At 33.9% G+C, this 25,096-nt stretch overlaps 2 protein-coding genes across 2 annotated transcripts; one reads left to right on the top strand and one right to left on the bottom strand.

Annotated features, from left to right (window-relative positions):
• Window positions 1-3,737, top strand: LOC143575424 (small ribosomal subunit protein uS7-like). Its single transcript, XM_077059809.1, has 4 exons — window positions 1-87; window positions 868-1,139; window positions 2,879-3,082; window positions 3,602-3,737. The coding sequence occupies exons 1-4, from the start codon at window positions 1-3 to the stop codon at window positions 3,654-3,656; spliced, it is 618 nt and encodes a 205-aa protein (XP_076915924.1). The 3' UTR covers window positions 3,657-3,737.
• Window positions 3,738-6,797: 3,060 nt separating this feature from the next.
• On the bottom strand, window positions 6,798-9,260 carry LOC143575423 (eukaryotic translation initiation factor NCBP-like). Its single transcript, XM_077059808.1, has 6 exons — window positions 9,121-9,260; window positions 8,189-8,284; window positions 7,977-8,081; window positions 7,809-7,886; window positions 7,032-7,151; window positions 6,798-6,961 (listed from the first exon to the last, which is right to left on the bottom strand). The coding sequence occupies exons 1-6, from the start codon at window positions 9,226-9,228 to the stop codon at window positions 6,830-6,832; spliced, it is 639 nt and encodes a 212-aa protein (XP_076915923.1). The 5' UTR covers window positions 9,229-9,260; the 3' UTR covers window positions 6,798-6,829.
• Between the last annotated feature and the right edge of the window lie 15,836 nt (window positions 9,261-25,096).

Below are 25,096 nucleotides of genomic sequence, written 5' to 3'. Positions count from 1 at the left end.
ATGGAGGTTCTTCCACCAGTTACCGAAGACGGAAAGAGTCACAGCGATGTCTTGCTCTTCAACCGATGGACCTACGACGACGTTCAGGTTTCTTTCTTTTGAGTTCTGTAATGCACTCGTTCATTTTGATGTTTGATTAGTTTATTAACTGCAAATGCTTGTATATAATACCGTATTCTGTTGATAAGTTTCAATTCTTATCTTACAACTAAGTTGCTTAAACTGTTGACATAATGCTTTTGTTGCCTATAATTTGTGTGCTATTCATTTTTAGCCAGGCCGCTCTCAAGCTTGAGTTTAAAATTAAGCTCGTTTAGTAGGCTAGCTTGAGATTCACTTATCGACAGCCTGTTATTTTTACAACTTGTATTTAATATAAAGCTATGAGAAAAATAAATAAATTATTTATGTTGTTTTATAAAACTTATATTAGAAAGTATACTTTAAAGTATATAAAAATATTTAATATAAATATTAAACAAGTTGAGCTTAAGCTTGTAAAACTATTCACAAACCGAAGTTGAGCTTTAGAAATGGGGCTTGAAATTAGTTGAGCTCAAGCTCTTTGTGTGTTAAACGAGCTAAGCTTGAGCCTCGTCGAGCTCGCACTTGGCTGGTTTACACTCCCAGTTTTCTTTTAATACATTACAGTAGCCTGTTGGATTGAAGAATTACCTGTTATCTGGTTTTCATTAGCAGATTAGTTAATTTCAGTTTTAAAGTCACATTAGTTTTGTATTTTAACCATAATTCTGAATGATTGGCATCAATGGAGTTTTGTTTTTGAATTTATATTTACTTTGAATAAAATATAACATTATATATTTTTTTTTTGTAAACATGTAACAGTTTTTTCCTGATGTGCAGGTATCTGATCTTTCTGTGGAGGATTACATCACAGCAACTGCTTCAAAACACCCGATCTACATGCCTCACACGGCCGGTAGGTACCAGGCTAAGAGATTCAGGAAGGCTCAATGCCCGATTGTTGAACGTTTGACCAACTCTCTCATGATGCACGGGAGAAACAATGGTAAAAAATTGATGGCTGTCCGCATTGTTAAGCACGCTATGGAGATAATTCATCTTCTTACTGATGCTAATCCCATCCAAATCATTGTTGATGCTGTTATTAACAGGTACAGTAACGTGTTTGCTTCTGTTATTTATATAACGTTTCTGCTAATTTGTTGGGTTAAACAGATTTGGGTCAAAATGGTTCTTTTTTCTTTTTAGTACCACTTGAAATGAGTTATTTTTGAGAGGGTGTTCTTGAAAAACATTGATTACGACGATTATTTTTTAGATTTGGTTTTTCTTTCTCAATCCTAATCTCGCTGGATAACTTTCATGCATTAAATAGTTATTGATTTAGTCATCCTTTTAATATTGAGCTATTTATACAAAGAAAAATATAAATAATAATAAAAGATAAAAAGCATATATAGAAGTAGAATAAGATCATACATGCATCTATTGTTAGTTAGAAAAAAACAATTTTCTTTAGTTTAAGTTTACTAGTATGCTGCTATAAATGTATATAGATTATATTGAAAGATAATTGTAGAATTATTGTATAGTATTTAAGCATTTGGTTTATGCAAACAATTTTTTTTATATAGTTACATTGACTAAAATAAATATACTGAGTTTGTATATTATATTATTACATATAACTATAATTAATACATACATCTTTTTTGTTGTAATTTTATAAATAAAATTATGTTTACATATATTCAACTACTTATATATTATCAGTATTTTTTTATTCTTATTTTTTATGATTTATATAAGTTTAAAAGAGTATTTTAGTAAGCTTCAATTAGAAAGGTGTGTTTGATTAATTATAGTCTTATGTATACTCTTATTGTGTTTACCTAAAGTATATTGACTTTTAATATTTTAAAACTTTTTTGTATAAGGCTCAATATGATATGATAAATAAAAAAAGATAATTAAGTCAGTAGTCATTTAATGTATTGAAGTTACCATATGAGATTAGGTTTGAAAAACAAATAACTGATTCAAAAATACAATTTGGTAATTTTTTTTACAAAACTAACAGTTTTTTGGTAAACAAGTTTTTCAAGAACATCTTATGATATGATAAATACAAAAAGATGATTAAATCAGTAGTCATTTAATGCATTAAAGTTACTATATGAGATTAGGTTTGAAAAACAAATAACTTATTCAAAAATACAATTTGGTACTTTTTTTTACTAAACTAACAGTCTTTTGGTAAACAAGTTTTTCAAGAACATCTGTATCATCATCATCATCATCATCATCATCATCGTACTCAGTATATCCCACCAATAGCAATGCTATGGTAGGGTCTGAGGAGGGTAAGATGTAGACAGCCTTACCTCTATCCCATAGGGATAGAGAGGCTGCTTCCGGGCCTCTGTATGTGATAATTAAAGTTGTATGCGTTATATCAGGGCCGGCTCCGAGAATTAAAAAAAAAATTTTGGCCGAAGGCGAAAAATATTTTGGGCCTCAAGTATAAAGAGTAATTTGTTTGGTTTAAACAATTTAATTTTTAAATTGGCTTCCTTGGTTATGATTTGGGTTGTGTAAAAAAATAATGTATAAAAATAGACTTAAATGTTTCAAATGAGAGTTGAACCGACAACCTTTTGATTGGAAGTCATACCCCTTTACTACTAGACCAAGTTAGTTGTTATGTAATTAAGTTTAAACATTAAGTATACATATATTTTTCATAAAAATACATATAAATGTTAAAAAAAAAAATTCGGGTCTAACGGGTAGCCAGGCCTATGGCCATCGACCACCCTGCCATAGGCCATGGCAAGCCCTGCGTTATATAGACGATGGTAAGTAATAATGTGGTTTGTGTTAAATACAGTGGACCTAGAGAAGATGCTACTAGAATTGGTTCTGCTGGTGTTGTTAGGCGTCAGGCGGTAGATATTTCTCCTTTAAGACGTGTTAATCAGGCTATATATCTACTTACGACTGGTGCACGCGAGAGTGCGTTTAGGAATGTTAAGACTATTGCGGAGTGTCTAGCCGATGAGCTCATCAATGCTGCTAAGGGTTCTTCAAACAGGTACATTTTTTAATACATTTGTGTATAGGCCTGTAAAGTGTAAACAAACCAGACTCAGTGAAACGTTTGATTGGAAGTTTCTTTATGCTTGCATATTTAATAATCAAGCCAGCATGTACAAGTTTTTTGTTCATTTTGTTAGACGAATGAACATGAACACATGCCTTCTTCGTTCATTTATGTTTGTGAGCATTTGTTTAAATTCGTTTATTTATTTTCATATATGGTTGTTTATTTACGTTTATTAGCATAAGTTCGTTTTGTTCTGTTTGTTAGTTTAAGTTCATTCACTTGTGTTTGTTAGTTTAAGTTCGTTAATGCATGTTTGTTTTTATATTCATTTAAAATATTTAGGCCCGTTAAGATTTAGTTTTAATTATATGTAATTAAAATATCACTTACATATTGTTGTTTGCATTAACTTCAATTGTTTGGTTGATTATATCAGTTTGTTGATGTTCATATGTTATGGTTTTCTTTTGCTGATTTTGTGATGGCTGGTTTGTGGTTTATGTTCAGCTATGCTATTAAGAAGAAGGATGAGATCGAGAGGGTTGCCAAGGCCAATCGTTAAAGAAGATTTAGTGTTAAACGACGTATCCGGTTTGTGTTTTGTTTTGATGTTTTATCAAAAATAGTTAATTATCAGGACTTTTGGCTGGCTGTTTTGGATTTGGTTTTTATAAAAGTTAGTTAAAGAATCTTACATTTGTGTGAGGTTGAATGAAAAATTCTGATCATACATTTTGGATTGGTACTTATGGATTTTTAGTGCAATCCTATTAGACCTTTGCATAACCCTGGACATCGACTTTCAGTATTTAAAACCCCTGCATATCAATTGTGCCACGATGGCTGAGTGTTCGATCAACTAAAGAGTCGATAACACTGCAGTGCAAGGCTACACAACTGCAGTTGACTGTGATTATAAGCTTGAGTTCTAGTATTTTCCTCTGCTTGTTAGATAAGTGATATTAGATTTCGATGCTAAACCCGACCCGTGGGTCCACCCATGATGTTGGAAATCATATCCTTGTGCTACATTATGCCTTGCTTGTCATAAATGACACATTTTAAACAATTATATAGCTTGTTTAACTTGCCAACATTAAAAACTTACTATGAAGTCAAAAGGAAAAGGATTTATTGTGCAGAATCCATCTACACCTTTGGCCATATCTAAGCATGATCGTTGTGATCAGCCGGAGCTGTTATTAATAGTTCGTTAACTAACCAATGGTTGTTACAACTTGCTACGTTTACACAATAAGTGCTAAACGTTGCTAACTCGACTATTGGAGACTAATTACAGTATAAAATCTAAGCATTGGGTTTATATGTTAAAAAATCTGAGCATTGGGTTTATATGTTAAATCACTTAAAAAGGGTTGGTTAAACATACCCAGTCCTAAATTACCCTTTTGTGAAAACATCAAATTCAAAGTTAAAAAAAAAAAGAATATTACTGATGTGTTAAATTAGTTAAAAAAGAGGGGCGAGGTATGTTTCAAAACCATTTCAAAATTTTAATTCAAACTCGGGTAGAGATCGATTATTTTTAGTAAATTGAATAATTCTTGACTGTTTTTACTAGTGTTTTTACCGTTACCATTAAAATTTATATTACTAAGCTAATTTGGCAACCCCCCCCCCCCCCCCCCAAAAAAAATTTTCGGTTAGCAGCGCAACTTTTCCAGGGGGGAAAATTTATATGTATTTGTGTCTGACCCATCCAGATTATTTGTTCTAGATCCTCCGTCCACCTAGGTTATTTGTTCAAGATCCGTCACTCCATCAATCAAACTTTTTTCTTTTTATGTTATTTCTTTTATATAACTTTTAGTTACTCAACAACACATCCGTTAAAAAGATTGGTTAGTTAACGGCTTCATTATTACGTGACGTTGACGTGACGCTTTAACTAGCAGTCTCTAGTCTCTAGTTAATCCATAACACATTTCCTATTAATAAGAAGGCGAATAGGGTGTTGTGGTGTCTTCAATGTGTGATTGGAAAATGATCATGTTTTCTTTGTTGTTGATAATTTAATACACGATAAATAACCAATTAAGTAACAAAACAGTATACATATAAGATTAATAACAGCCAATAAAAGTACCAAAAGTACAAAATCAAATGCATAGTTTTTCACATCATAATGCCTCAAAATAATACATCTACTAGTCCTGGTCCTTGTGATCAAGATATGGCTAATCTGGATATTGTCGTAGCGGTGAAAATGGAGAATTGAATGAATAAAAAATTAACAGTCCTATATACAGTAGTTTTGGTAGAACCTCTTGTTCCGTGTCAAATAATTCACAGAATCTTATATCATGCCAAATAATTAGTCGCATGTACATCGAATAAAAGCTAGACCAACATGCAAAACTCAGTTTTGACAAGACTCGTATAGGCCCATACGACTTATATAGGCCTATAGGAGTCATATCATTCCATGATAGATCTAAGATCTTCGTACACTTGTCATCAGGGGCGGTTCTTTTCTTGTGCTAAACCGGGCCACGGCCCCATCATCTTTTTCCTTTAGCAGTGTATTTTTACCGGAAAAATTCTAAAAAACTTATATTTGTTAAGTCTGGCCCAACCATGTTATTTGAGTCCGGCTAATCCATGTTATTTGAGTCCGGGCCAGCCACGAAATGTTAAAAATAAAGCCCGGTACAAAAAATAAGCCCAGATTTTGTTGGATGTAACCATCTTAATAAGCCTGTCACGTGTAGATGACCGGGTTGGACCTATTGGGCCCGTGAGATTCATTAATATGTAATGGGCTTATGAGGTTGCAATTAAAGTTTTATTATACCAGTATTTGGTAATGTCTTGGCTAGCAAGTTAGGTTAATATATATAAACCGAGTTATGGTTAGACATTAGAAACACACACGAGATGCAACCGAGTTAGGATTCATCTAAAGAAACACGAGTTACGTGAAATAGGGGTTTTAGAATTTATTTCCTCTATATAATATTGAGACTTAATTCAATATTAGTTATTGTGTGTTTACGTTTTGGTAAGTTATATCAATTCGTCATTGAAATTTGAGTCCGGCCCATTCATATTATTTGTGTAAGAACGGCGGTAATTTGAATGATTGAATTTAAATTTAAATTATTGAATTGGTATTTGCGTTGATTGATTGAATATAGTACGTTTTTATTGTTTTGACCCCCCGACCCGAATCGGATTGCCGACCCGAAACATAGGAGTAGGGGAAAACAAAACTTTTTTGTCTCTCGTAAATTTCGACCCATCCATACTAAGACGTTCAAGATCCGCCACTGATATGCAACTTTTTAAAGAAGGAAAGTAAAGGTGAGGGAATGAAAGAAAAAAAAATTGTTGTGTTACAGGGTTTTGTTTTGTATTTTTTTCTCTTATATTGTTTTTTTTTAAGAAAGGAAACGAAGCTATATTCTCAAGTTTCATTAAAGTAAAGAAAAAGAAAATAAAGAGTCAGCAAACAATTTATTATCACCTTCAGCATTTTGCTTATAGTAACGTGAATAGATGTCAGTCTGCAACCTATAGATAGGAAAAACAATTCTCGAAAGCAGAACAAAAGGCACTATAAGTATAACATGACATGAAAACATAGTTGAAATCAATGTATAAATAATATCCAAAATCATGTCTACATGCAAATGTGGCTTCTTTCCTTAACATTCAAAGTTAGTCTAACCGAACACGGAACATTGACCATCATAACCATACCCGCCATCTTCTCTATCCTCTCATCCAAGTGTTTCGATACGATGAATTATCACGCAACGAAGCATCATGCGGCTTATATTCCATAACATATCCATTCGGAAGCTTCAAGTGTCGTTTTATCTTATCTCTTAAAGCCATCACCACCTGATCACAGAAACAAACTTCAATAACCGGTCAACCATGGTCAACTGTCGACACGTTAAACCTGTTTTACCTGATTATCAGATGCATTGCGGTTCCAAACGCTCAGTATATCCTCATTGAAGCGGATGCTCAACACAACCCCACATATGTCATCATTGTAATCAAGCTGATCACCTACCAATGCTAAAACCTGTAAACGAACCAAACGTTCAATGAATTGTTTGTGAACCGTTCGGGAGGAAGTTTATTTATTTAATAATTGAACAAATAAGAACAAATTCTTTGGTTCAATTAGTTAAAGAATGAGCATGAACACATGTCTCGTTCATTCATTTAAATTCGCTTATGTACCTTCGTTTACATTCATTTAAGTTTGTTAATTTGCGTTCGTTAATATACTTTCAATCTAGTCTTGATAACTTTTAGGCCCAACGCATTTATAACTTTATGTTCACATTCACTTTTAATTGACTCAATCATGTTAGTTCGTTTACGTTTGTGAACTGTTCGTTTAACTGTTAACAAACGTACATAAACAAACACAGAGACAATCATTTTCTTAACGAACGAACATGAACAATAAAATCCCGTATGTTTAATTGCTCGTGTGCAATCATTTGTTTGGTTAAATTTAATCAAACAAACATGAACATGTTCTGTGTGTGTTTGTTTACAGGCTTAATGCTTATTAACCATAAATTCTAATATAAAAGAATCCTACAATACCAATAATCAAACAAAAAAGATGGCCTGCTTCAACATATTCTTTACATTTCTAGCATCTTTTGAAGTTTTCTTAAATATTAAAGTTTGCATTAAAACAATAAATATGGCCTGCTTTCCTTACCAAATCCTCCCAGAAACGTCCCGAGACAGCCTTTTTGAAGCGTATGATCCACTTGCCGCCATTGCAATTAGCAGAATCCTACATTGTCAATAATCAAACAAACCTACGATTATACTTAAAACTAATTATTAACTGACAACAGTAGTAAGTGTTCAAATATCTTTGTACCTCCCAAAGAGGACGAATCCCCTGTTTGAAAAGATGCAAATCAGTTGGACTTGGTAAGGATGACGGGCGGGCCAAATGACAATAGCACACCCAAAAACCTTCAACCTGTAATTAACGCAAGGCATAGTTGTCAACATAGGCTATGAATTAACTATTGCATTTAAAGTGGCAGCGATTGCAACCCTAAAAAAAGTGAACAGATGAAGTCTTACAGTGCTAAAGTCCATAATCTGCTTTATATTGTCTTCATATGATGTCTGAGTACGAACTCCAGGCGTGCGCCGAGTGTACCAAAACACAAACTTGTTCTGCAGGAGTAAGATAATAAGCAGATGATTAAAATACAATAAACAAAGATATGAGCTAGTAGCACTTACAACTTAGCACATTGAATCAAACTAAAGATGCAAGTGAACTTGTGAAGTGAAAGTTTTAAGAAAACAATACTTTTTTCTCAAACAACAACTAAGACTGGTAAAATAAGATAGCTAACTAGTGAGAACGTATCTCATCTGTCATCAAACTAGGAGTGAGCAATAACGAAACTGCTAACACGGACCGAAAACCGACAAAACCAAACATAAAATAACTGAAAATCAATTATCGGTGTTTTTTTGTACCTCCATTTCATGTTTTCATATACACCCAATGTGCGGCTGTTTAGGATTCCTTATTTTTGCCTCCTTGTAACTTATAACTTGTTGAAAAGTTAAAAAGGTGTTTGGGATCGCTTAATGTGTGAATGGAAAAGTTCCTTTCCTCATGACTTATGGATAGACATAAGGAATCCCAAACCTCATGTCTTATACCACCATTTCATGCACTTATACCACCCTTTCATATATTTATAGTTTTATACCTTCATTTCATATATTAATACCTTCATTTCAAGTATGTATTCATTCATTTCATTTCATGTATTTCTAAGTAAAAACTTTAGCCTAAGTTTAATTTTGGTTATTAACCGAACCGATTAACCGAAAACTGAATTAATTAAATCGGTTGAGGCCACTAACGTGCACACAGCCCTACATCAAACAATATATAGAGATATGAGAGTTGAATTAATTGAGAAAAACAGCATGTCAATCTTCTAAGTAGCAAAAGACCTAATTGATGCTCTGTTAATAGATCTGATAAATACCTTGAGAGGATGCAAGCCAGCTTTGAGGTCGCGCTGTTGTCGTTCGGAGGAAGAATCGGACTCGTTCGTCTTTTCGCTTTCCACTCTCTTCTCCGTTGACACATCCATCTCCGGTAACCTTCGTCAAAACCCTAACTCGCCTCTTTCTTTTGGGGCTGATTGATAAACCACCTACCCGTATTTGTATCAATCGGGCGGGCGGGTAAGTATCCGGGTCAAACTTATGCTAATTTACGAGCTTGGTCCTTCTGGCAACACAAGGACCTGATATATTCTTTGTTTCTTAAGAGACTTGGATTTTTCTATTTGTGATTAGAAAATAGGTATTTACATTAGGATTATATACATATTTTTATTAAAATAACAAGTGTAATAAGAGCATTCTCAATCCGTTCTCTAAAATTATGTGAAGGGATTTGCAAATTATATGGTATGGTTATTTGTGGTTGTGAGTAGAAGAGAGAGAAAATTTATATGATAAAGTTAAATTTGAGGTTTTACTGTACATACTGTATAACTTTTTAATATTTTCATAAAGTAGTTGTGAGTGAAAGAGAGAGAAAATATGATGATAAAGATATAAAAATTATTATTAATTAAACAGAAGAGTAAAAATACAATGTTTTTTAGTATAATTATATGATATATATGGATATAGGGTAGGGAACGGGCTAGGAATGCTCTAAGTAGTAGAACGTTTCATAAATTTAAGGAATATGAGGAAGAATAAAAAGGTAAGTAAATATACATAAATAAATAGAATGACGGATGTAATAAATAGGATTTTATTTCATATAATATTAACTGTCTTGTTTATAGCTAGTTAATTGTGAAAAAATAAAACAAGTTTAATAATTCAAACCACAGCTTATTAACTGATAACAATTCATACTAGGAATTTGGCCACTGCCAATCATAACTTACATTTTTATTGTCAAAGACTCAAAAGCAATCAGTTTGATTATCATGAATTCACACTCAATTTTTATTTATTTCCATTCGATTTCATTTGCATGTTTCCCTATATAATTCAAAATTGTCATTGTGAGTAAAATCGGCTCAAAATCAAATGTAAATGCATAATGGTTTTGCTACCGGAATTGCTATTTTGCAATGGAAGTGTAAGTTAGGTAAGTTAGCAATTAATTTTCAGTATAAATTATTAGCAACCATTGTGGTGTAGTTAGTTAAAATCCAATTTGTCAAATAAATAGTATAAAATTTTTAAAATCTAAAATCCAATTTGCGAAATAAATAGTACAATTTCTTTGTGTAAAAATATTGGATTTCAAATATTTTAATTTTAGGATTCTTTTGAATTTGATGAATATCAGGTTTTAATAATATAATTATATGACATACAAATTACGTTTCAAATTTAAATAAAATTATATATGAATATTTTAAAGTTAAATAGCTTTTGATTGAATATTATATGTGGAAGGAGCATTGCATGCGTGTTCCTTGTTGGCAAAGCATTGCCCCCCATTAACGAAGGCTAAAACTATATACATTTAGCTAAGTTGCAACGTTAAACTATAAAGTACGGATAATATCTTCCCCCCTATAGAGATGGGTTCCCATTCCTGTCAAGCTTTCTTTTTCTGTTCTATTGGATAATCATAATATCTAGCATTTTTATATAATTATATTACATATAACTAAACTAAAAGTTGTTTCTATATAACTTGGTTTTCAGAAATTTTATTTCATATAAATATCACTAAAAATAGAACATATTTGATAACTACGAAATATATACACTCTAGATGTATGAGATGATAATAATAATAATTAGTAATAGAATTGAAGAACATCCACTACCACAAAATTTATATATATTATACTATTTAATTAATCCAAAGGTGTATACACAAGGAGTCAAGTATCAATCATCCTCAATCCTTGGAACTCTTTCGTGTGCAACTTAGTATAGGCCCCATCATACTCAACACGTCTATAAATATCCAATAAGCTTTATCAACTCTAATCACTCTCATTTACACATATACAATGCATTCAAAAGAACAAAAATAAATAATAGAAAGAGTAACAATAAGCATAAACATTAATAGTAAAACAATCGTTGTTTTCTATTTTGATTCGTATCTATATTAACCCGGACATAGCTAAAACCTAGTTAAAAAGTCTGTGTAAACCGCTAATTTTGTAAAGGCATTATATTGCATAAGTTGGAATTTACCAATGGACCTATAGATATCCATAGTCACGTTCAATAATCAATAACCAATAATAAAGGCTGAAGCTGACAAAGAACTGTAAAATAACCATATTTGAACACTTCCAATAAAATATCAAAAGGGAGCATCTTAAGCCACTTTGAAATGAACTAGATTCACATCATGTAGGTCCCATGGACCACCCCAAATTTGTCTAGTTCTGAAAGAAGATAATAATGTCCCAATGCTATATGTGTCATCCACACCATCATCAGTTCATCATATAAATGTAGAAGTGACTTTGATTAAATTCAATATTTCAGTCCAAGAGCAATAGGACACCATTTTAGGTGACTATGATCCAAGTGAAGGCTCACCACTAAACCACCTTTAATAATTCAACCAATTCATCAATCTTACTACTTTCTGTTTAGACTCTTGTTGTATCCAAGAAAACATGAACTTTGATGCAATAAAGATGGATCTTGAAGATGAAGGATGGGTGAGTGTTCCTTGTGATGGGCTTCTTGAAGTTCATGATGATGGAGATGACAAGATATTCTCAAGAAAATATGTCAATAGTCCCACAATATTTGAAAACCAATATGATCACAAAGAAGATGTCAAAGAGATCATCAAACTCCCAATTTTGATCATGGAACCTAAACAAACTTCTTACGAGCCTGAACCTAAGCTTGAGCTTGAGTCAGAGTCAGATCAAGATCAAGATCCGATTTTTCAAGTTTTTCTCACGAAAGAAAACCAGTTTGTTGAAACGAAAATGGGGGGTCCAAGACTGAGTTGTCAAGAATATGATTTTTCTTGCACTGAAACGGGCGCGTTTCAGTACGAGGAAAAGAATGATGATCATGCGGTCAATTGTTCATCATCACCAAAGATGATCAAGAAAGAAGTGGTTGATTGGAAAGAAAATAAGGAAAGATTCATGAATGTTTTGAAGTGGGGTTTAGATGGGATTGGTGGCTTTTGCTCTCTTGGTATGGTTGCGCTTCCATTTGTATCATCTTATATGTAAATGGCAGAAGAAACAAACAACAAAAGAAGCTTAAGTTACATATTCACCCTGACAACAAGGTTTGGTCACTTTTTTTTTATTAGAACTTTTCATACATGAATTACACATACAAGTCATCATCAGTCACCACTGTATTTTTTATTTGTAAAAATATGTTTTCTAACATGTTTAATAAACATTTCATGTTCGGGTTAAACTATTTAACTTGTCATGTTTGGGTCAGTATGTTTAACCTGTTTATCATGCATCGCATCACATGAAATTCCGCTATGGAATGATCAGAAGTGCTTGTATATATATAATATACTTAAAACTATGGCTGGATAATATCATATATCAACTTGGAATTGAATTATGTATATTGACAATTTGACATTAAGCATGCTTGTATGGTCAGAGGATAAAGCAAGTGGTGCAAAAAGCAAACGAAGCAATGTCAGCAGTGAGAGGAGTTCCTTTGGTCAATGCTCAAATCACTCATGGTGGACACTATGAAAGTCTCTAGACTCTTGACCAATTTGGTATCCTAATATAATAATATATATATATATATGTAGGTGTATATGCATGTGTGTATGTGTATGTGTATGTGTATGTGTATGTGTATGTGTATGTGTATGTGTATGTGTATGTGTATGTGTATGTGTATGTGTATGTGTATGTGTATGTCAGTGTGTGCATGTATATGTGTATTATGAAGAAGTAGTGTTTGCTAAATCTTATATAGTGAATTATATATATAGATGTACAAGCTTTTTATTGTTTAATATAATGTCTAAGGGGCTATTTGGTAGTTTCTTTTAACTGCATAGCATTAAGTGTGTTTAATAAGTTGAACTTGTATAATAACATGTAGAGTGGAATGCCCAATGCCAATGGTAAACACAAACTTCCATCAATAACATTCTCCAAAAATAAACTTTCTAAGAGTTGTAGATTGAAAAGAATCCTTATACCATTAAATATGAGATCAGCCTTCTCAAGGCATGTTGATTTACGTGGTTTCAACTTTCAAGTAAATAGCCATTGACCCAACTTCTCAAAATTCCCTAAGCGAACTAAAGGCACACCTTTGTACAAAAAAGAAACTAAGATTTAATTTAATTTAAGAAGAGCATCAAAGAGTGTATGTGAATTATTGTTAAAAAAAAACCAGCTTGAATGTTAGTGATTGAACAAATCAACGGTGGATCTAAAACAAAATATCAGGGGTAACGTTTACGAATTTTTTTATCGTATTTCATGCAATATAAACGGATTTTTTTACCATATTTCATAAAATAACCAATTTTTTTATCGTATTTCATACAATAACCGAAATTTTTTCTTACTGTATTTCATACAATAATTTTTTTTAGCTTGGTGTTGGACGAATATCATCATTTTCTTGGAATTTTCGTTTAAAAAGATTGCTAATAAGATTTTTGCCGTTTCATCTTCCAAGTTTCCTAATTTTAAAGAAACAAAATTTAAGCCATAAACTCATAATCAATTTCAATTTACACATAAACCCTAAATCTCTAGCCAATTCCAATTTAGATATAAACCCAAAATTCCTAATCAATTCCAATTTCCAATTTACATTATCCATATATCCAATAAACCATAATCAATCATTCAAATATTCAATTGCCCATAAACAATTCTGAATTAACAATTTATATATACAAATTAATAATTACAATTTTAGATAAAAGTAGAAGAACACCTAAATTGAACAAGTAGAAGTCGAAAGAACTATAGAAGAGGATGAGGGAGCATCGGACGTCGGCTAATCGGCTGTAGGGTGGAGGTCCGGTGACTAGAGGAGGACACCAGGGGGTCGGGGAAGCATAGGGTGGAAGCGGCGGCTGAATGAAACTTTGTTTTGCTGAATGTTGATGTTCGGCCTAAACCAAGCGTCCAAGAATCAGGGAACAATGAACAATTGTTTTATTTGGTTTGGACTTTAATTTGGTTGGGCTTTAATTGATTTTAGCTATTAATTTGGTTGGACTTTAACGAAGAGGGGTAGCGCTATATTTTTAGGTGTAGGGAAATACGAAAACCGACCAAAAGATTAATAAATTTGCACTACCGGTAGTGAACAAATATCGAAATCGACTATTTCTAAAAACCATAAAGAAGAATAGCAATATTAAATATGATGTTCGGTTGGTATCCGTTTGATACCGGTATATGTACCAAAAGTGCTGAAACCAAAATGAGTAAAAATAGAAACAAATTACTGTACTAATTAAGGTGGTATGGTACCAGTTTGAATCGGCAGTGTGCAAATATCATTACCCAACCTGGTGTTGTTTAGTCGGAAACTGTTCAATACAGTACCTTCTACCCTCAGCCTCCAAAAGTAGGAACTATGCTCTGATACCAATCAATAAAACAATCGAAATTCAAAGTAAAATAAAGATTTGGGTGTTAAGTTGTCCATGAACCAACATAGATTTCCAACAAAATAGTCAAAAATTTAGATCAAGGGTTGAAATGAACAGTTAAAGTATTTTCGGAATCACCCTATACTTCAGTCATTCATTCAACAAAATAATAGTGGGAAAACCGAGTTTAGCCACGTATCATTGTGAATTCGGTTATAAATGGGGAATGTAATTATCTTTATTCAAGATAACACTAAACTACTTAAAGCTTGGGAGTATGTGGCACGTTTTCGCTTTGGCCTATAAGTTCAAATACTACGTTCGGATTTAAACCCCTAGGAAAGGAATAACATATTTCCTTTGATTCTCGAAATCGTTTGCCAAGATCCGAATCATAGTATTCTCCCCCTTTCGGTTACTACGAAAACCCATCACACTTTCCCATACTTTAAGGAAGAATAGAAAAAAATCGAGGGAATTCTTAAGCAAATTTCTTGAAAAAAAATAAATAATAACTAGGATTTTGAAAAACAATTTTAAGAGGCATAATCTCGAAGTAATGTGTGTGTGTACATCAATTATATAATAATAAATAATTAACTAAACAAGCTATGAGCAATCAGATATAAACAATTAGGGTAAACATATAAGCACGTATGAGACCCTAAGCATGCTACTGGGTCATTACGTCTAACAAACTATCCTATAGCTTTCGGCTCTGATACCAATCTCGATTAATAATTTGACTACACGATAAAATTTGGAGGTTTAAGATGGAATATGCTTAGGATTATTCTAGAACTCTTAAATTTGAACTATAACACGATTAGGATGGAGATTTGAAGATAAACGAGTCAAAAAAGAGCTTAAACGAGCTGATACACGAACTAAACACAAAACTGCAACTGCACAGATCCTTGCCTGCGGTGCGTGGTCAACCAAAGCCCCTGGTCGCTTGACGTGGCGAGGTGTAGGGGTGTTCTTCGGGTTAGTTTTTCGGGTTTCGGGTTTTCTAGGTCGGGTTCTTCCAGTTTCAAAGTTTTAAATCTAGACCCGAAACCCAACCCAAATCTCCCATGGTTTCTTTGGGTTCGGGTTTTTCCGGGTGGGTTAATCGGGTTTCAAGTATCCTAGGAAAAAAACTACATTGTTAAATGTAAATGTAATAACCAATAACAAAACAAAAAAAACATCGATAAAACATCCTAAAAATAGTAAATTTAACAAAATTCAACCATAACAAACAAGACCGATATAATCGTCTTCAAGATGCCATGATTAGGGTGTTGGATTATAGTTGCTTTTAATCATAAATTGAAACATTAAATAAACAATAAACAATCGATTCATAATAGGTGAAATGAGAACAATCAATTTGGAATAAATTTTGATAACGTAAACGGCTAAGGATTAACATGTAATACTTAAAAATATATATGGTTTTAAACCTAAAAGTTTATTCAGGTTTTTCGGGTTAACCCGAAACCTAGAATTCGGACCCAAGAACCAACCCGAATTACTTCGGTTTGGGTTCGGGCTAACCTTTTCACTGGTTCAGGTTATTTCGGGTTCGGGTTTTCTCGGGTTGGGTTTCAGGTTTTGGGTAAAAGTGACAGCTCTAGCGAGGTGATTCCACTAGACTTTCAGATTTGGCCATTTTAGCCCCTAAACTTTCCAGAATTACATTTTTAGGCCAAAATTAGTGTTTGTTAAGGTTTTTAACATGTTTAAACATCAAAACAATATGAAAGGATTTAAACACCATAAATACTAATAAACACACAATTTCATTAATAACAAGAATCCGAATACAAGCCCGGATCTGGTAAACAAATAAACCGTAATTGACGAATGTCACAATGTGTCCATCCATACACGGAAATACTAGGCTTTCACCCCGCCTTTTGCTTAACATTTTTTATTTTTTGAAGACATATAATATTAACAATTTCAAAACAATCATTATCTTTGCCGGTAGTCGAACCACTGAAAACCGTTTACGAGTTAAGAAAAAACTTACTTTCAATAGAATTTTCTTTTTAATTAAATTTATGCCCAGATGTTAACAAAAACAACTTTTGGATACGCAAATTTTATCATTATGATTCAAAGTGTATCTTTTATTTTTGGTTTTGGGTTCAAGATGTATTTTGTTTAGACTATGTGTGGTGGTGTGGTCCTGGGGTTGAAGGTCTAGTGGTAGAGACAGAGTCTTTTAAACACATAAATGTCCTGTGTTCTCGGGAAATAAAAAAATCTTATGTTAAAAAAAAAACGTTTAATGGTGCAAGTTGAAGTCCCAAGTTAAAATGTCATGTCACTAGCATGCAGACAGTGAACTTTAAATAACTTAGCTTTTAACAATGTGTAGTGGTTTTAACTTTTAAACTTTAATCAAACATTAAATGAGAAGAAAAATTATATACATTTGATTGGTTGGTTTGGAAGTGACCCCACCTCTCATCGACACCCTTCCTTCCCTTTTCTCCATTAAAGAGCCTTGGCAATTGGGCTCATAAACCCATTAACCATCAATAGATTTTATTATGGGCCTTAAAATGAATAGAAAGGAAGCAGCCCAAACAGTAGTAAAGTGGATCTACTTTCTTTCAAACCATGGATCATCATCCACCGTTGATTCATAATCCAAGGGCCACCACACATCCCAGCTTATCTCATGCATTATATAAATTCCCAGTTCTTCTTCTTACTCCTCAATGACTCATAATTCCCCAAATTCAGCAATCCATCACTTCATTCATGTAAACTTCACCTTCCAATTTCAAATAATAATCTTCAAGTTCTTCAATTTAGTCTTTTTTCAACTAATTTCGTAGCTAATTTGCAGGTTTACGCTCAATTAACCCACAAATTCTTACAATTTCATCGAAATTGACCCAGATCTCTGTTCTTTAGCTGATTAATTTGAAACCCAAAAGCTCAATTCCGGTGAATTTTGAATTAATGGAGAAAACTGAAAACAGAGGAGGTAGTAACAGTATACAAACAGAGAGTAGTACATCTGATTGTTTTTAAGATGGGGTAATAAAAAGAGACTCAGATGTGTCAAAGTCGGAGACGGTGATGATCCGACGGAACCGTCGGTAGCTGTTTCCGGCCGCCGTAGAGTTCGCCGGAAAATTAATTCTCATTTTGTTACTTTCAGCTCCGATAATGATAGTAGGGAACCTAATGTTCCTCTACAGTCCACACGCCTCACAAGGTAAAATAATAAAAGTTTATTAATTTTCCTCAAATCCATCTTCTTTAACAAACCCCTGAATAATTCTGATAAAATTTTATATTTTTTTGTAAAATTCGATGTGGGTTTTACATCTTGACACCGGAAATCATAAATTGTAACTGATTTCATGAAGACCCAGATGCGAATTTGATAAATCAAGATAATTTTTCCCAAATTAATCTCCTGTAACAAACCCTAAAATTCATATTTTTTTTATAAAATTCGACGTGGGTTTTTCATCTAGACACTGGAAATCATAAATTGCAGCTAATATTATGAAGACCCAGATGCGAATTTGATCAATTTTGCTAAAAGAATAAATTTTCCCAATTTTAAAAATCAGCAAAATTGGGTAAAATAGTACAATAAAATCCAAAGTATTGTACTGGAATTAGACTATAACATGAAGATTTGTTAATTAATTAACGAATTTGTTGTAAGAATTCTGAGGCGGTGACGAATTTAAGACCGGAAAGTGATCGGAAACCCTCGCCGGAGAAAGGGTGTACGGCGGCGGGTGAGAAGGTGAAGATTTGCTCCGGCGGCGGCGGAGGGGTGGTGGGTGATGAGAGTAAGAGTAAACATGTGTGGCCGAAGCTGTACATAGCGTTAACAAGTAAGGAGAAAGAAGATTTTATGGCGATGAAAGGCTGTAAGCCTTCTCATAGGCCCAAGAAGAGGACTAAAATCATCCAAAGAACTATCTTGGTAAGTAAATTGTTACTCTCTGTTTTTACTTTTTACAAGTTTAAATAAAGTTTTCTTTTATTATCTACCCATGAAATTCTTGATGACTGCAATGTACAACCTTTGATGAAGGATGTACAAGTGGTTATTGCATGCTTTTGAGGATTATTGGCTTTTTTTTTTTACCTATTTGTGGGATAAGAAAGTTTTGTACCCATGAAATTTTACTTTTCAAATGGGTGTATATTGTTCATCATTTTGTTTTTTTTTTAACTACTTTAATGCATTTTTCCATCTAATAACAAAAAATTAAAGAAAGTGCAAGTGATTGCTGCATGGTTTTGTTGAATTATAGCCATTTTTTGAAAAATATTTTACCCTTAAATGGGTTTACCTAATGAGAAAATCAAGAAAATAGGATTTTTTTAATATATATTTATAAATTAACCCACTTTTTATTTCTTAATTTTCTCTCATCTTCTTTTAACTACGTTCTTAACCCATTTGATTTTTTCTTATGTATGTTCTAATTAAAAAAAAGTGGATCAGTTGTGAACATTAAAGATATTTGTGACGATACTAAAGTATATGCTTGATGTCACGTTCGGAAATTGTCCACTGATTGTCTTTCTATTTGTAAAATATTTATTTTTAATAAAATTTTATTGTGTTTTGTGTTATAATATTACTACAAGATTAGCAATTATTCCTTAAACTTGAAAAGTTGAAGATGACAAAACAAACAAGAACATAAGAGATATACATATATATTTCGTAACTCCTTTTGATTGTCTGTATCACTTATTGTTACAAATATAAGATATATATACACACTTTACATTCACTATTTGGGGGACATAAGCTAATAATTTGATTGAAGACTTTCACCATCCACATTTTTACCCACACGTTAGTTGAAGACTTTCACATGCAAATGTTTCCATCCATTCACATGGATGTTTTACCCACACGTTAGTTGAAGACTTTCACATGCAAATGTTTCCATCCATTCACATGGATGTTTTACCCACACGTTATAACACTCCCCCTTGGATGAAACATTTTCAAACTTCGGGATATTGAATTACTGCCTCATTAAAAACCTTGCTAAAGAAAAACCCAATGGGAAAAAAACTTTAGCTAAGGGAAAAAGAGTGCAGTATATAGCTCCCCCTCAAATTGCAGGTCGTTACATTGTTCGTACATGGCGCATGCCAATATCATGAACATGTTTCCTGAATGTTGCTGTGGGAAGTGCTTTTGTGAAAAGATCAGCTGAGTTGTTGCTGGACTGGACATATCTCATTTCAACCTGATTGTCTTTAATAAGGTCTCGAGTATACTCAAAGTATCTTGGTGGTATATGCTTTGTTCTGTCACTTTTGATATATCCTTCCTTCATTTGCGAGACACAAGCTGCATTATCTTCATAGATAGGAGTTGGAATTCGATCTTTCTCTAGTCCACAAGAAATCAATATATGTCGTGACATAGATCTTAACCATACACATTCTCTTGAAGCTTCATGCAATGCAATGACTTCAGCATGATTTGAAGATGTTGCAATGAGTGTTTGTTTCTGAGAACGCCATGAAATCGCAGTTCCTCCATTCTTAAATATGTATCCAGTTTGAGATTTTGCTTTATGGGGATCAGATAAATAACCTGCATCTGCATAACCAACTAACCCTTCTTTTGAATCGTTAGGATAAAATAAACCTAAATCAGCAGTTCCTTTTAGATACCGAAAAATATGTTTAATGCCATTCCAATGTCTTTTAGTAGGGGATGAACTGAATCTTGCCAATAAGTTAACTGCAAAAGAAATGTCAGGTCTTGTACAGTTAGTAAGATACATAAGTGCTCCAATTGCACTGAGGTATGGTACTTCGGGACCAAGAATCTCTTCATTATCTTCGCAAGGACGAAATGGATCATTGTCAACATTGAGTGATCTAACAACCATCGGTGTGCTTAAAGGATTTGCTTTGTCCATATTGAAACGTTTTAAGAGTTTCTCAGTATAAGTTGACTGATGCACAAGTATCCCATTATGCATATGCTCAATTTATAAACCAAGACAATATTTGGTTTTTCCAAGATCTTTCATTTCGAATTCTTTCTTTAAAAGAGCAATTGCTTCATTAATTTCCTTTTGTGTCCCAATTAAATTTAGATCGTCAACATACACAGCTATGATCACATATCCTGATGTTGTCTTCTTGATGAAGACACATGGACAAATAAGATTATTTGTGTATCCTTTGCTTATCAAATAATCACTCAAACGATTGTACCACATCCTTCCAGATTGTTTCAGTCCATATAAGGATCTTTGTAATTTGATGGAATACATTTCCTTAGGCTTTGAGCTTATTGCATCGGGGAGTTTAAATCATTCGGGAATTTTCATATAGATGTCACTATCTAGTGATCCATACAAGTAAGCTGTGACAACATCCATAAGGCGCATCTCTAAATTTTTAGAGACTGCTAAGCTGATTAAATATCTAAACGTAATAGCATCCATGACAGGAGAATACGTTTCTTCATAGTCAATTCCTGACCTCTGAGAAAAACCTTGAGCTACAAGTCTTGCTTTATATCTTGTAACTTCATTTTTCTCATTTCGTTTTCTCACAAAAACCCATTTATATCCTACAGGTTTCATTGACTTTGGTGTAATGACAATAGGTCCAAAAACCTTTCGATTGTTTAGTGAGTTTAATTCAGCTTGCATAGCATCTTTCCATTTGTTCCAATCTTGTCGATTTTTACAATCATCTACAGATTTTGGTTCAGGGTCATCATTTTCTTCCATGATATCGCTTGCCACAGAATAAGAAAATATATCATCAATATTTTCCATTTCATCTCGATCCCACATTATATGTGATTTACCATAGTTTATTGACAATTCTTTATTGGAATCATTTATTTCTTCCTGAGGAAATGTTATATCATTTATTCTTTCCTGAGGGAAGGTTTTGTCAATCATTCCTTCCTTAGGGTCAGTATCCTTCTCAGAACCCTTTCTTTTTCGAGGATTTTTATCCTTTGAACCGATTGGCCTTCCACGTTTTAAACGTTTTTGAGATTCATGAGGCGCATTATTATGGTTTTGCTTGCTTGGAATCTTAACTCGAGCTGGAGCATTAGCAGCTGGTATATGAGATTTAGTGACCCTGTTTATATCAGTAAATGCATCAGGTAACTGATTTGCAATTTCTTGTAGATGTATTATTTTTTGAACCTCTGTCTCACTTTGTTTTGATCTTGGGTCTAGGTGTAACAATGATGGCACACACCATGATATATCTCTTTCTTGCTTTTTCATTTCTCCCCCTAATGCTGGGAACATTGTCTCGTTAAAATGACAATCAGCAAAACGTGCTGTAAATACATCACCTGTTAAAGGTTCAAGGTATCTTATGATGGAAGATGTTTCATATCCAACATATATTCCCAACCTTCTTTGGGGACCCATTTTTGTGCGTTGTGGTGGTGCAATAGGAACATACACAGCACAACCAAAAATTCTAAGATGAGAGATATTTGGCTCGTTTCCAGAAACAAGTTGTGTGGGAGAGTATTTATGATTTGCACTTGGTCTCATGCGGATTAATGATCCAGCATGCATAATTGCATGACCCCAAATAGAAACAGGGAGTTTTGTCCTCATTATTAATGGTCTAGCTATTAGCTGAAGGCGTTTGATGTGACATCTGCCCCGATCCGACCCGACCCAGGTACCCGTTTCTCTGACCCGATCTCTCTTTTATTATTTAATATTTATACTTATATTTTACTTTTAATAATAATATATATTTTCCTTCCCGCCTCTCTCTCTCTTTCTTTCCGCCGTCCCGTCCCTCTTCCTTCTCTCTTTCCGCCTTCTTTTCCCTCTTGTCGCCGTCCCGCCCTTACGCCTTGTTTCCCTCTTTGCTTGTCCTTTGGTTCTTCCCGCCTAAGGATGTCTGCAGCTCCACGCGCCAGACTCCTTACATGGAAGCCTGCGTGAAGACATCTTGTTCCTGCGATGCGTGAAGAGAACTCTTCTCGCAGCGCGCTAAGAATGCATGTTCTTCCCGCAATGCGCTAAGAATGTATGTTCTTCCCGCGATGCGCTTAGAATTCTTGTTCTTCACGCAGCACGCTAAGGATTTGTGATTCTTCCCGCAGTGCGCTAAGGATTGTTGTGCCAGCCTTCGCGCTCGCGCACTCAGCCTTCCCGCGCTTAACCCTTGTATCTTCTGTTTAAATCTAGCCGTTTGCTTTTGTGTTGTCTTATCTTCTGTGCTGTTGACCTAACCTATCTAATGTCTGAATAGTTACTTTCGGCGCAGCATGCGTACCAACCCCCATTGGTTGGTAGAAAAAGTGACTGACATTATCTTTTGAGATCTGCTTTTGCCATGCTTGACCAGTACCTTTATCTGAACCGCCCATGCCTGTTACTGTTTCCCTGACAGCTTTATCTTGCCCCCTGCAGCTGCCATATCTTTTGATATCTTTTGCTTTTGGAATCTTTTACTTTTTGAGATCTTTTCCCCTTTTTCTAGGGATTGTGTTCCCTAGGGTTTCTCTATAAATAATAGTATTATTTTTCCTAACACATCACACACAAAACACTTAATCTCTCCTGTTCTCTTGCCCCTTGCTCTCTCTGCCGTCTTCCTCTCTGCCTCCGTCTTCCTCCTTGTTCTTCCTGCTTTTCCGGTAATATATATTGTAATTTACTTATTAATTATGCTAACTTATAATCAAGACTTAAAACAAATCATTAAAACAATAATCTTATTTATAGGTTAACTTGTGCTTGTTTAAAGTTGGTTCTTGCTTTATCTATCACCGCATCGTTTATCATGTGAGTTATCTCGTATCTAATCCCTTTTTATTTTAAATGCTTTGGGATGTTCATGTGTTCATACAAAACTTGAGTCTTAAACTTGTTTATGAACTTTAGTCGCGCAGTATCCCATGTGTTGAGGACGTTTACTTGGCTGTTTATTTGTATGTGTGTATCATTAACCGCTTTGTTCGGCCTATTCCGCAGTTCCGTTGGTACCATTAGTTGAACACGGGAGACCTATCGTTTACGGTTTTCTTTGTTTACACTTGCACAGATGTTTTCTCGTTTTTATGCTCAATTGGGAGCATGGATTGAACTATGATCTATGAACTATCTTAGGCTTGATCACAATCTGATTACACCCTTGTTAAACTCTAGACATACACGTGTTGCGCGCAGATTTACTGTGATTATCTATGATTATCTATTAAACTCGATTTCTCACCAACACGCAAGTGTTTGACGTTTATTTTAACACATGTTCAGGTTTGCAGTAGCTGTTTTGGAGCTTGTGGACACGTAGGACGTTTTTACTTTTGGACCTAGAATTAAAATGTATCAAGACAAGTTCATGTTGTTTGAATGTTATAATTTATAATATATTGATTTATGTTTGATTTATGTTCTTTATTTTCCCTGCTGCGCGTGCGCGATAAAATGTGTATTAATAAATATTGACACCAATAGTGTCGCGAGTAATGAAGCAATATGTGGCGCCCCGATGTATAATCCGCCTTTGGTCGGGGTGTTACAGATTGGTATCAGAGCTCGTTGACTTTAGGATAGGTGGTTAGACGTAACGGCCTAGAATACCTAAGAGCCCCTCCTCGCGCATGAGAGGAATCTCATGTTTGCGCACTTATTGTTAATTACTCGTTATTTATGAATATGCTCGCACTTGCGCAGTATATGATTTTATGTTTTATTTCGCGATGTTTCGATTTTTGTTGAATTTCGATTTTATTGTTTTTCTTACATATTCGTTTGTTGGGTTTGAAAATCCGAAAAGTCATGGTGATACATGAATAGTTGATTTTCAATTTCCATTTACGATTATGTTCTGAGGTTGGAGACTTGAAAAGTCATGGTGATACATGAATTGTCAACCTCCAATACTCATTTTCTTGTATGTTTTATATTGAAGATTGAAAAGTCATGGTGATACATGAATCGTCAATCTCCAATACTCGTTTACTAGCTATTTTAAATTGAGAACTCGGAAAGTCACGGTGATACGTGAATTGTCGGTTCTTGATTCGAATTTGTTACCCTTATTAAGTCTGCATTTAAAGTCATTTATTTTACTTTAACTTTTGATAGTATCTAACTCTGCGAAACCAAGCTTTATAAGATTAAAACTTTGCGCTAAAACCAAGATATTAACTAAAATTTAAAACTTTTATAGAATGCCTCCGCTATCTCGCCGATTTCAGAGAAGAGAAGCCTCGCGCGTGCGTAGACAGCAACGTTCCCAGGAAATGGCCGCCGCAATAGCCCAAGCTTTGAGCCAAAACAATGCTAATACCTCCAGTTATAACATTAAGTCCTTTAATGCGGGTAACCCTCCGAAGTTCACAGGTCTTGAAGGAGCCACCGTGATGC

This window comes from Bidens hawaiensis, unplaced genomic scaffold (genome assembly GCF_021521415.1).
Source record: "Bidens hawaiensis isolate Kalapana, Puna unplaced genomic scaffold, B.hawaiensis_p1.1 tig00027376_1, whole genome shotgun sequence".
In the NCBI taxonomy this organism is placed as follows: Eukaryota; Viridiplantae; Streptophyta; class Magnoliopsida; order Asterales; family Asteraceae; genus Bidens; species Bidens hawaiensis.
Note: the sequence above shows the minus strand (reverse complement) of the source record. Positions and strands in the feature narration are given on the sequence as shown.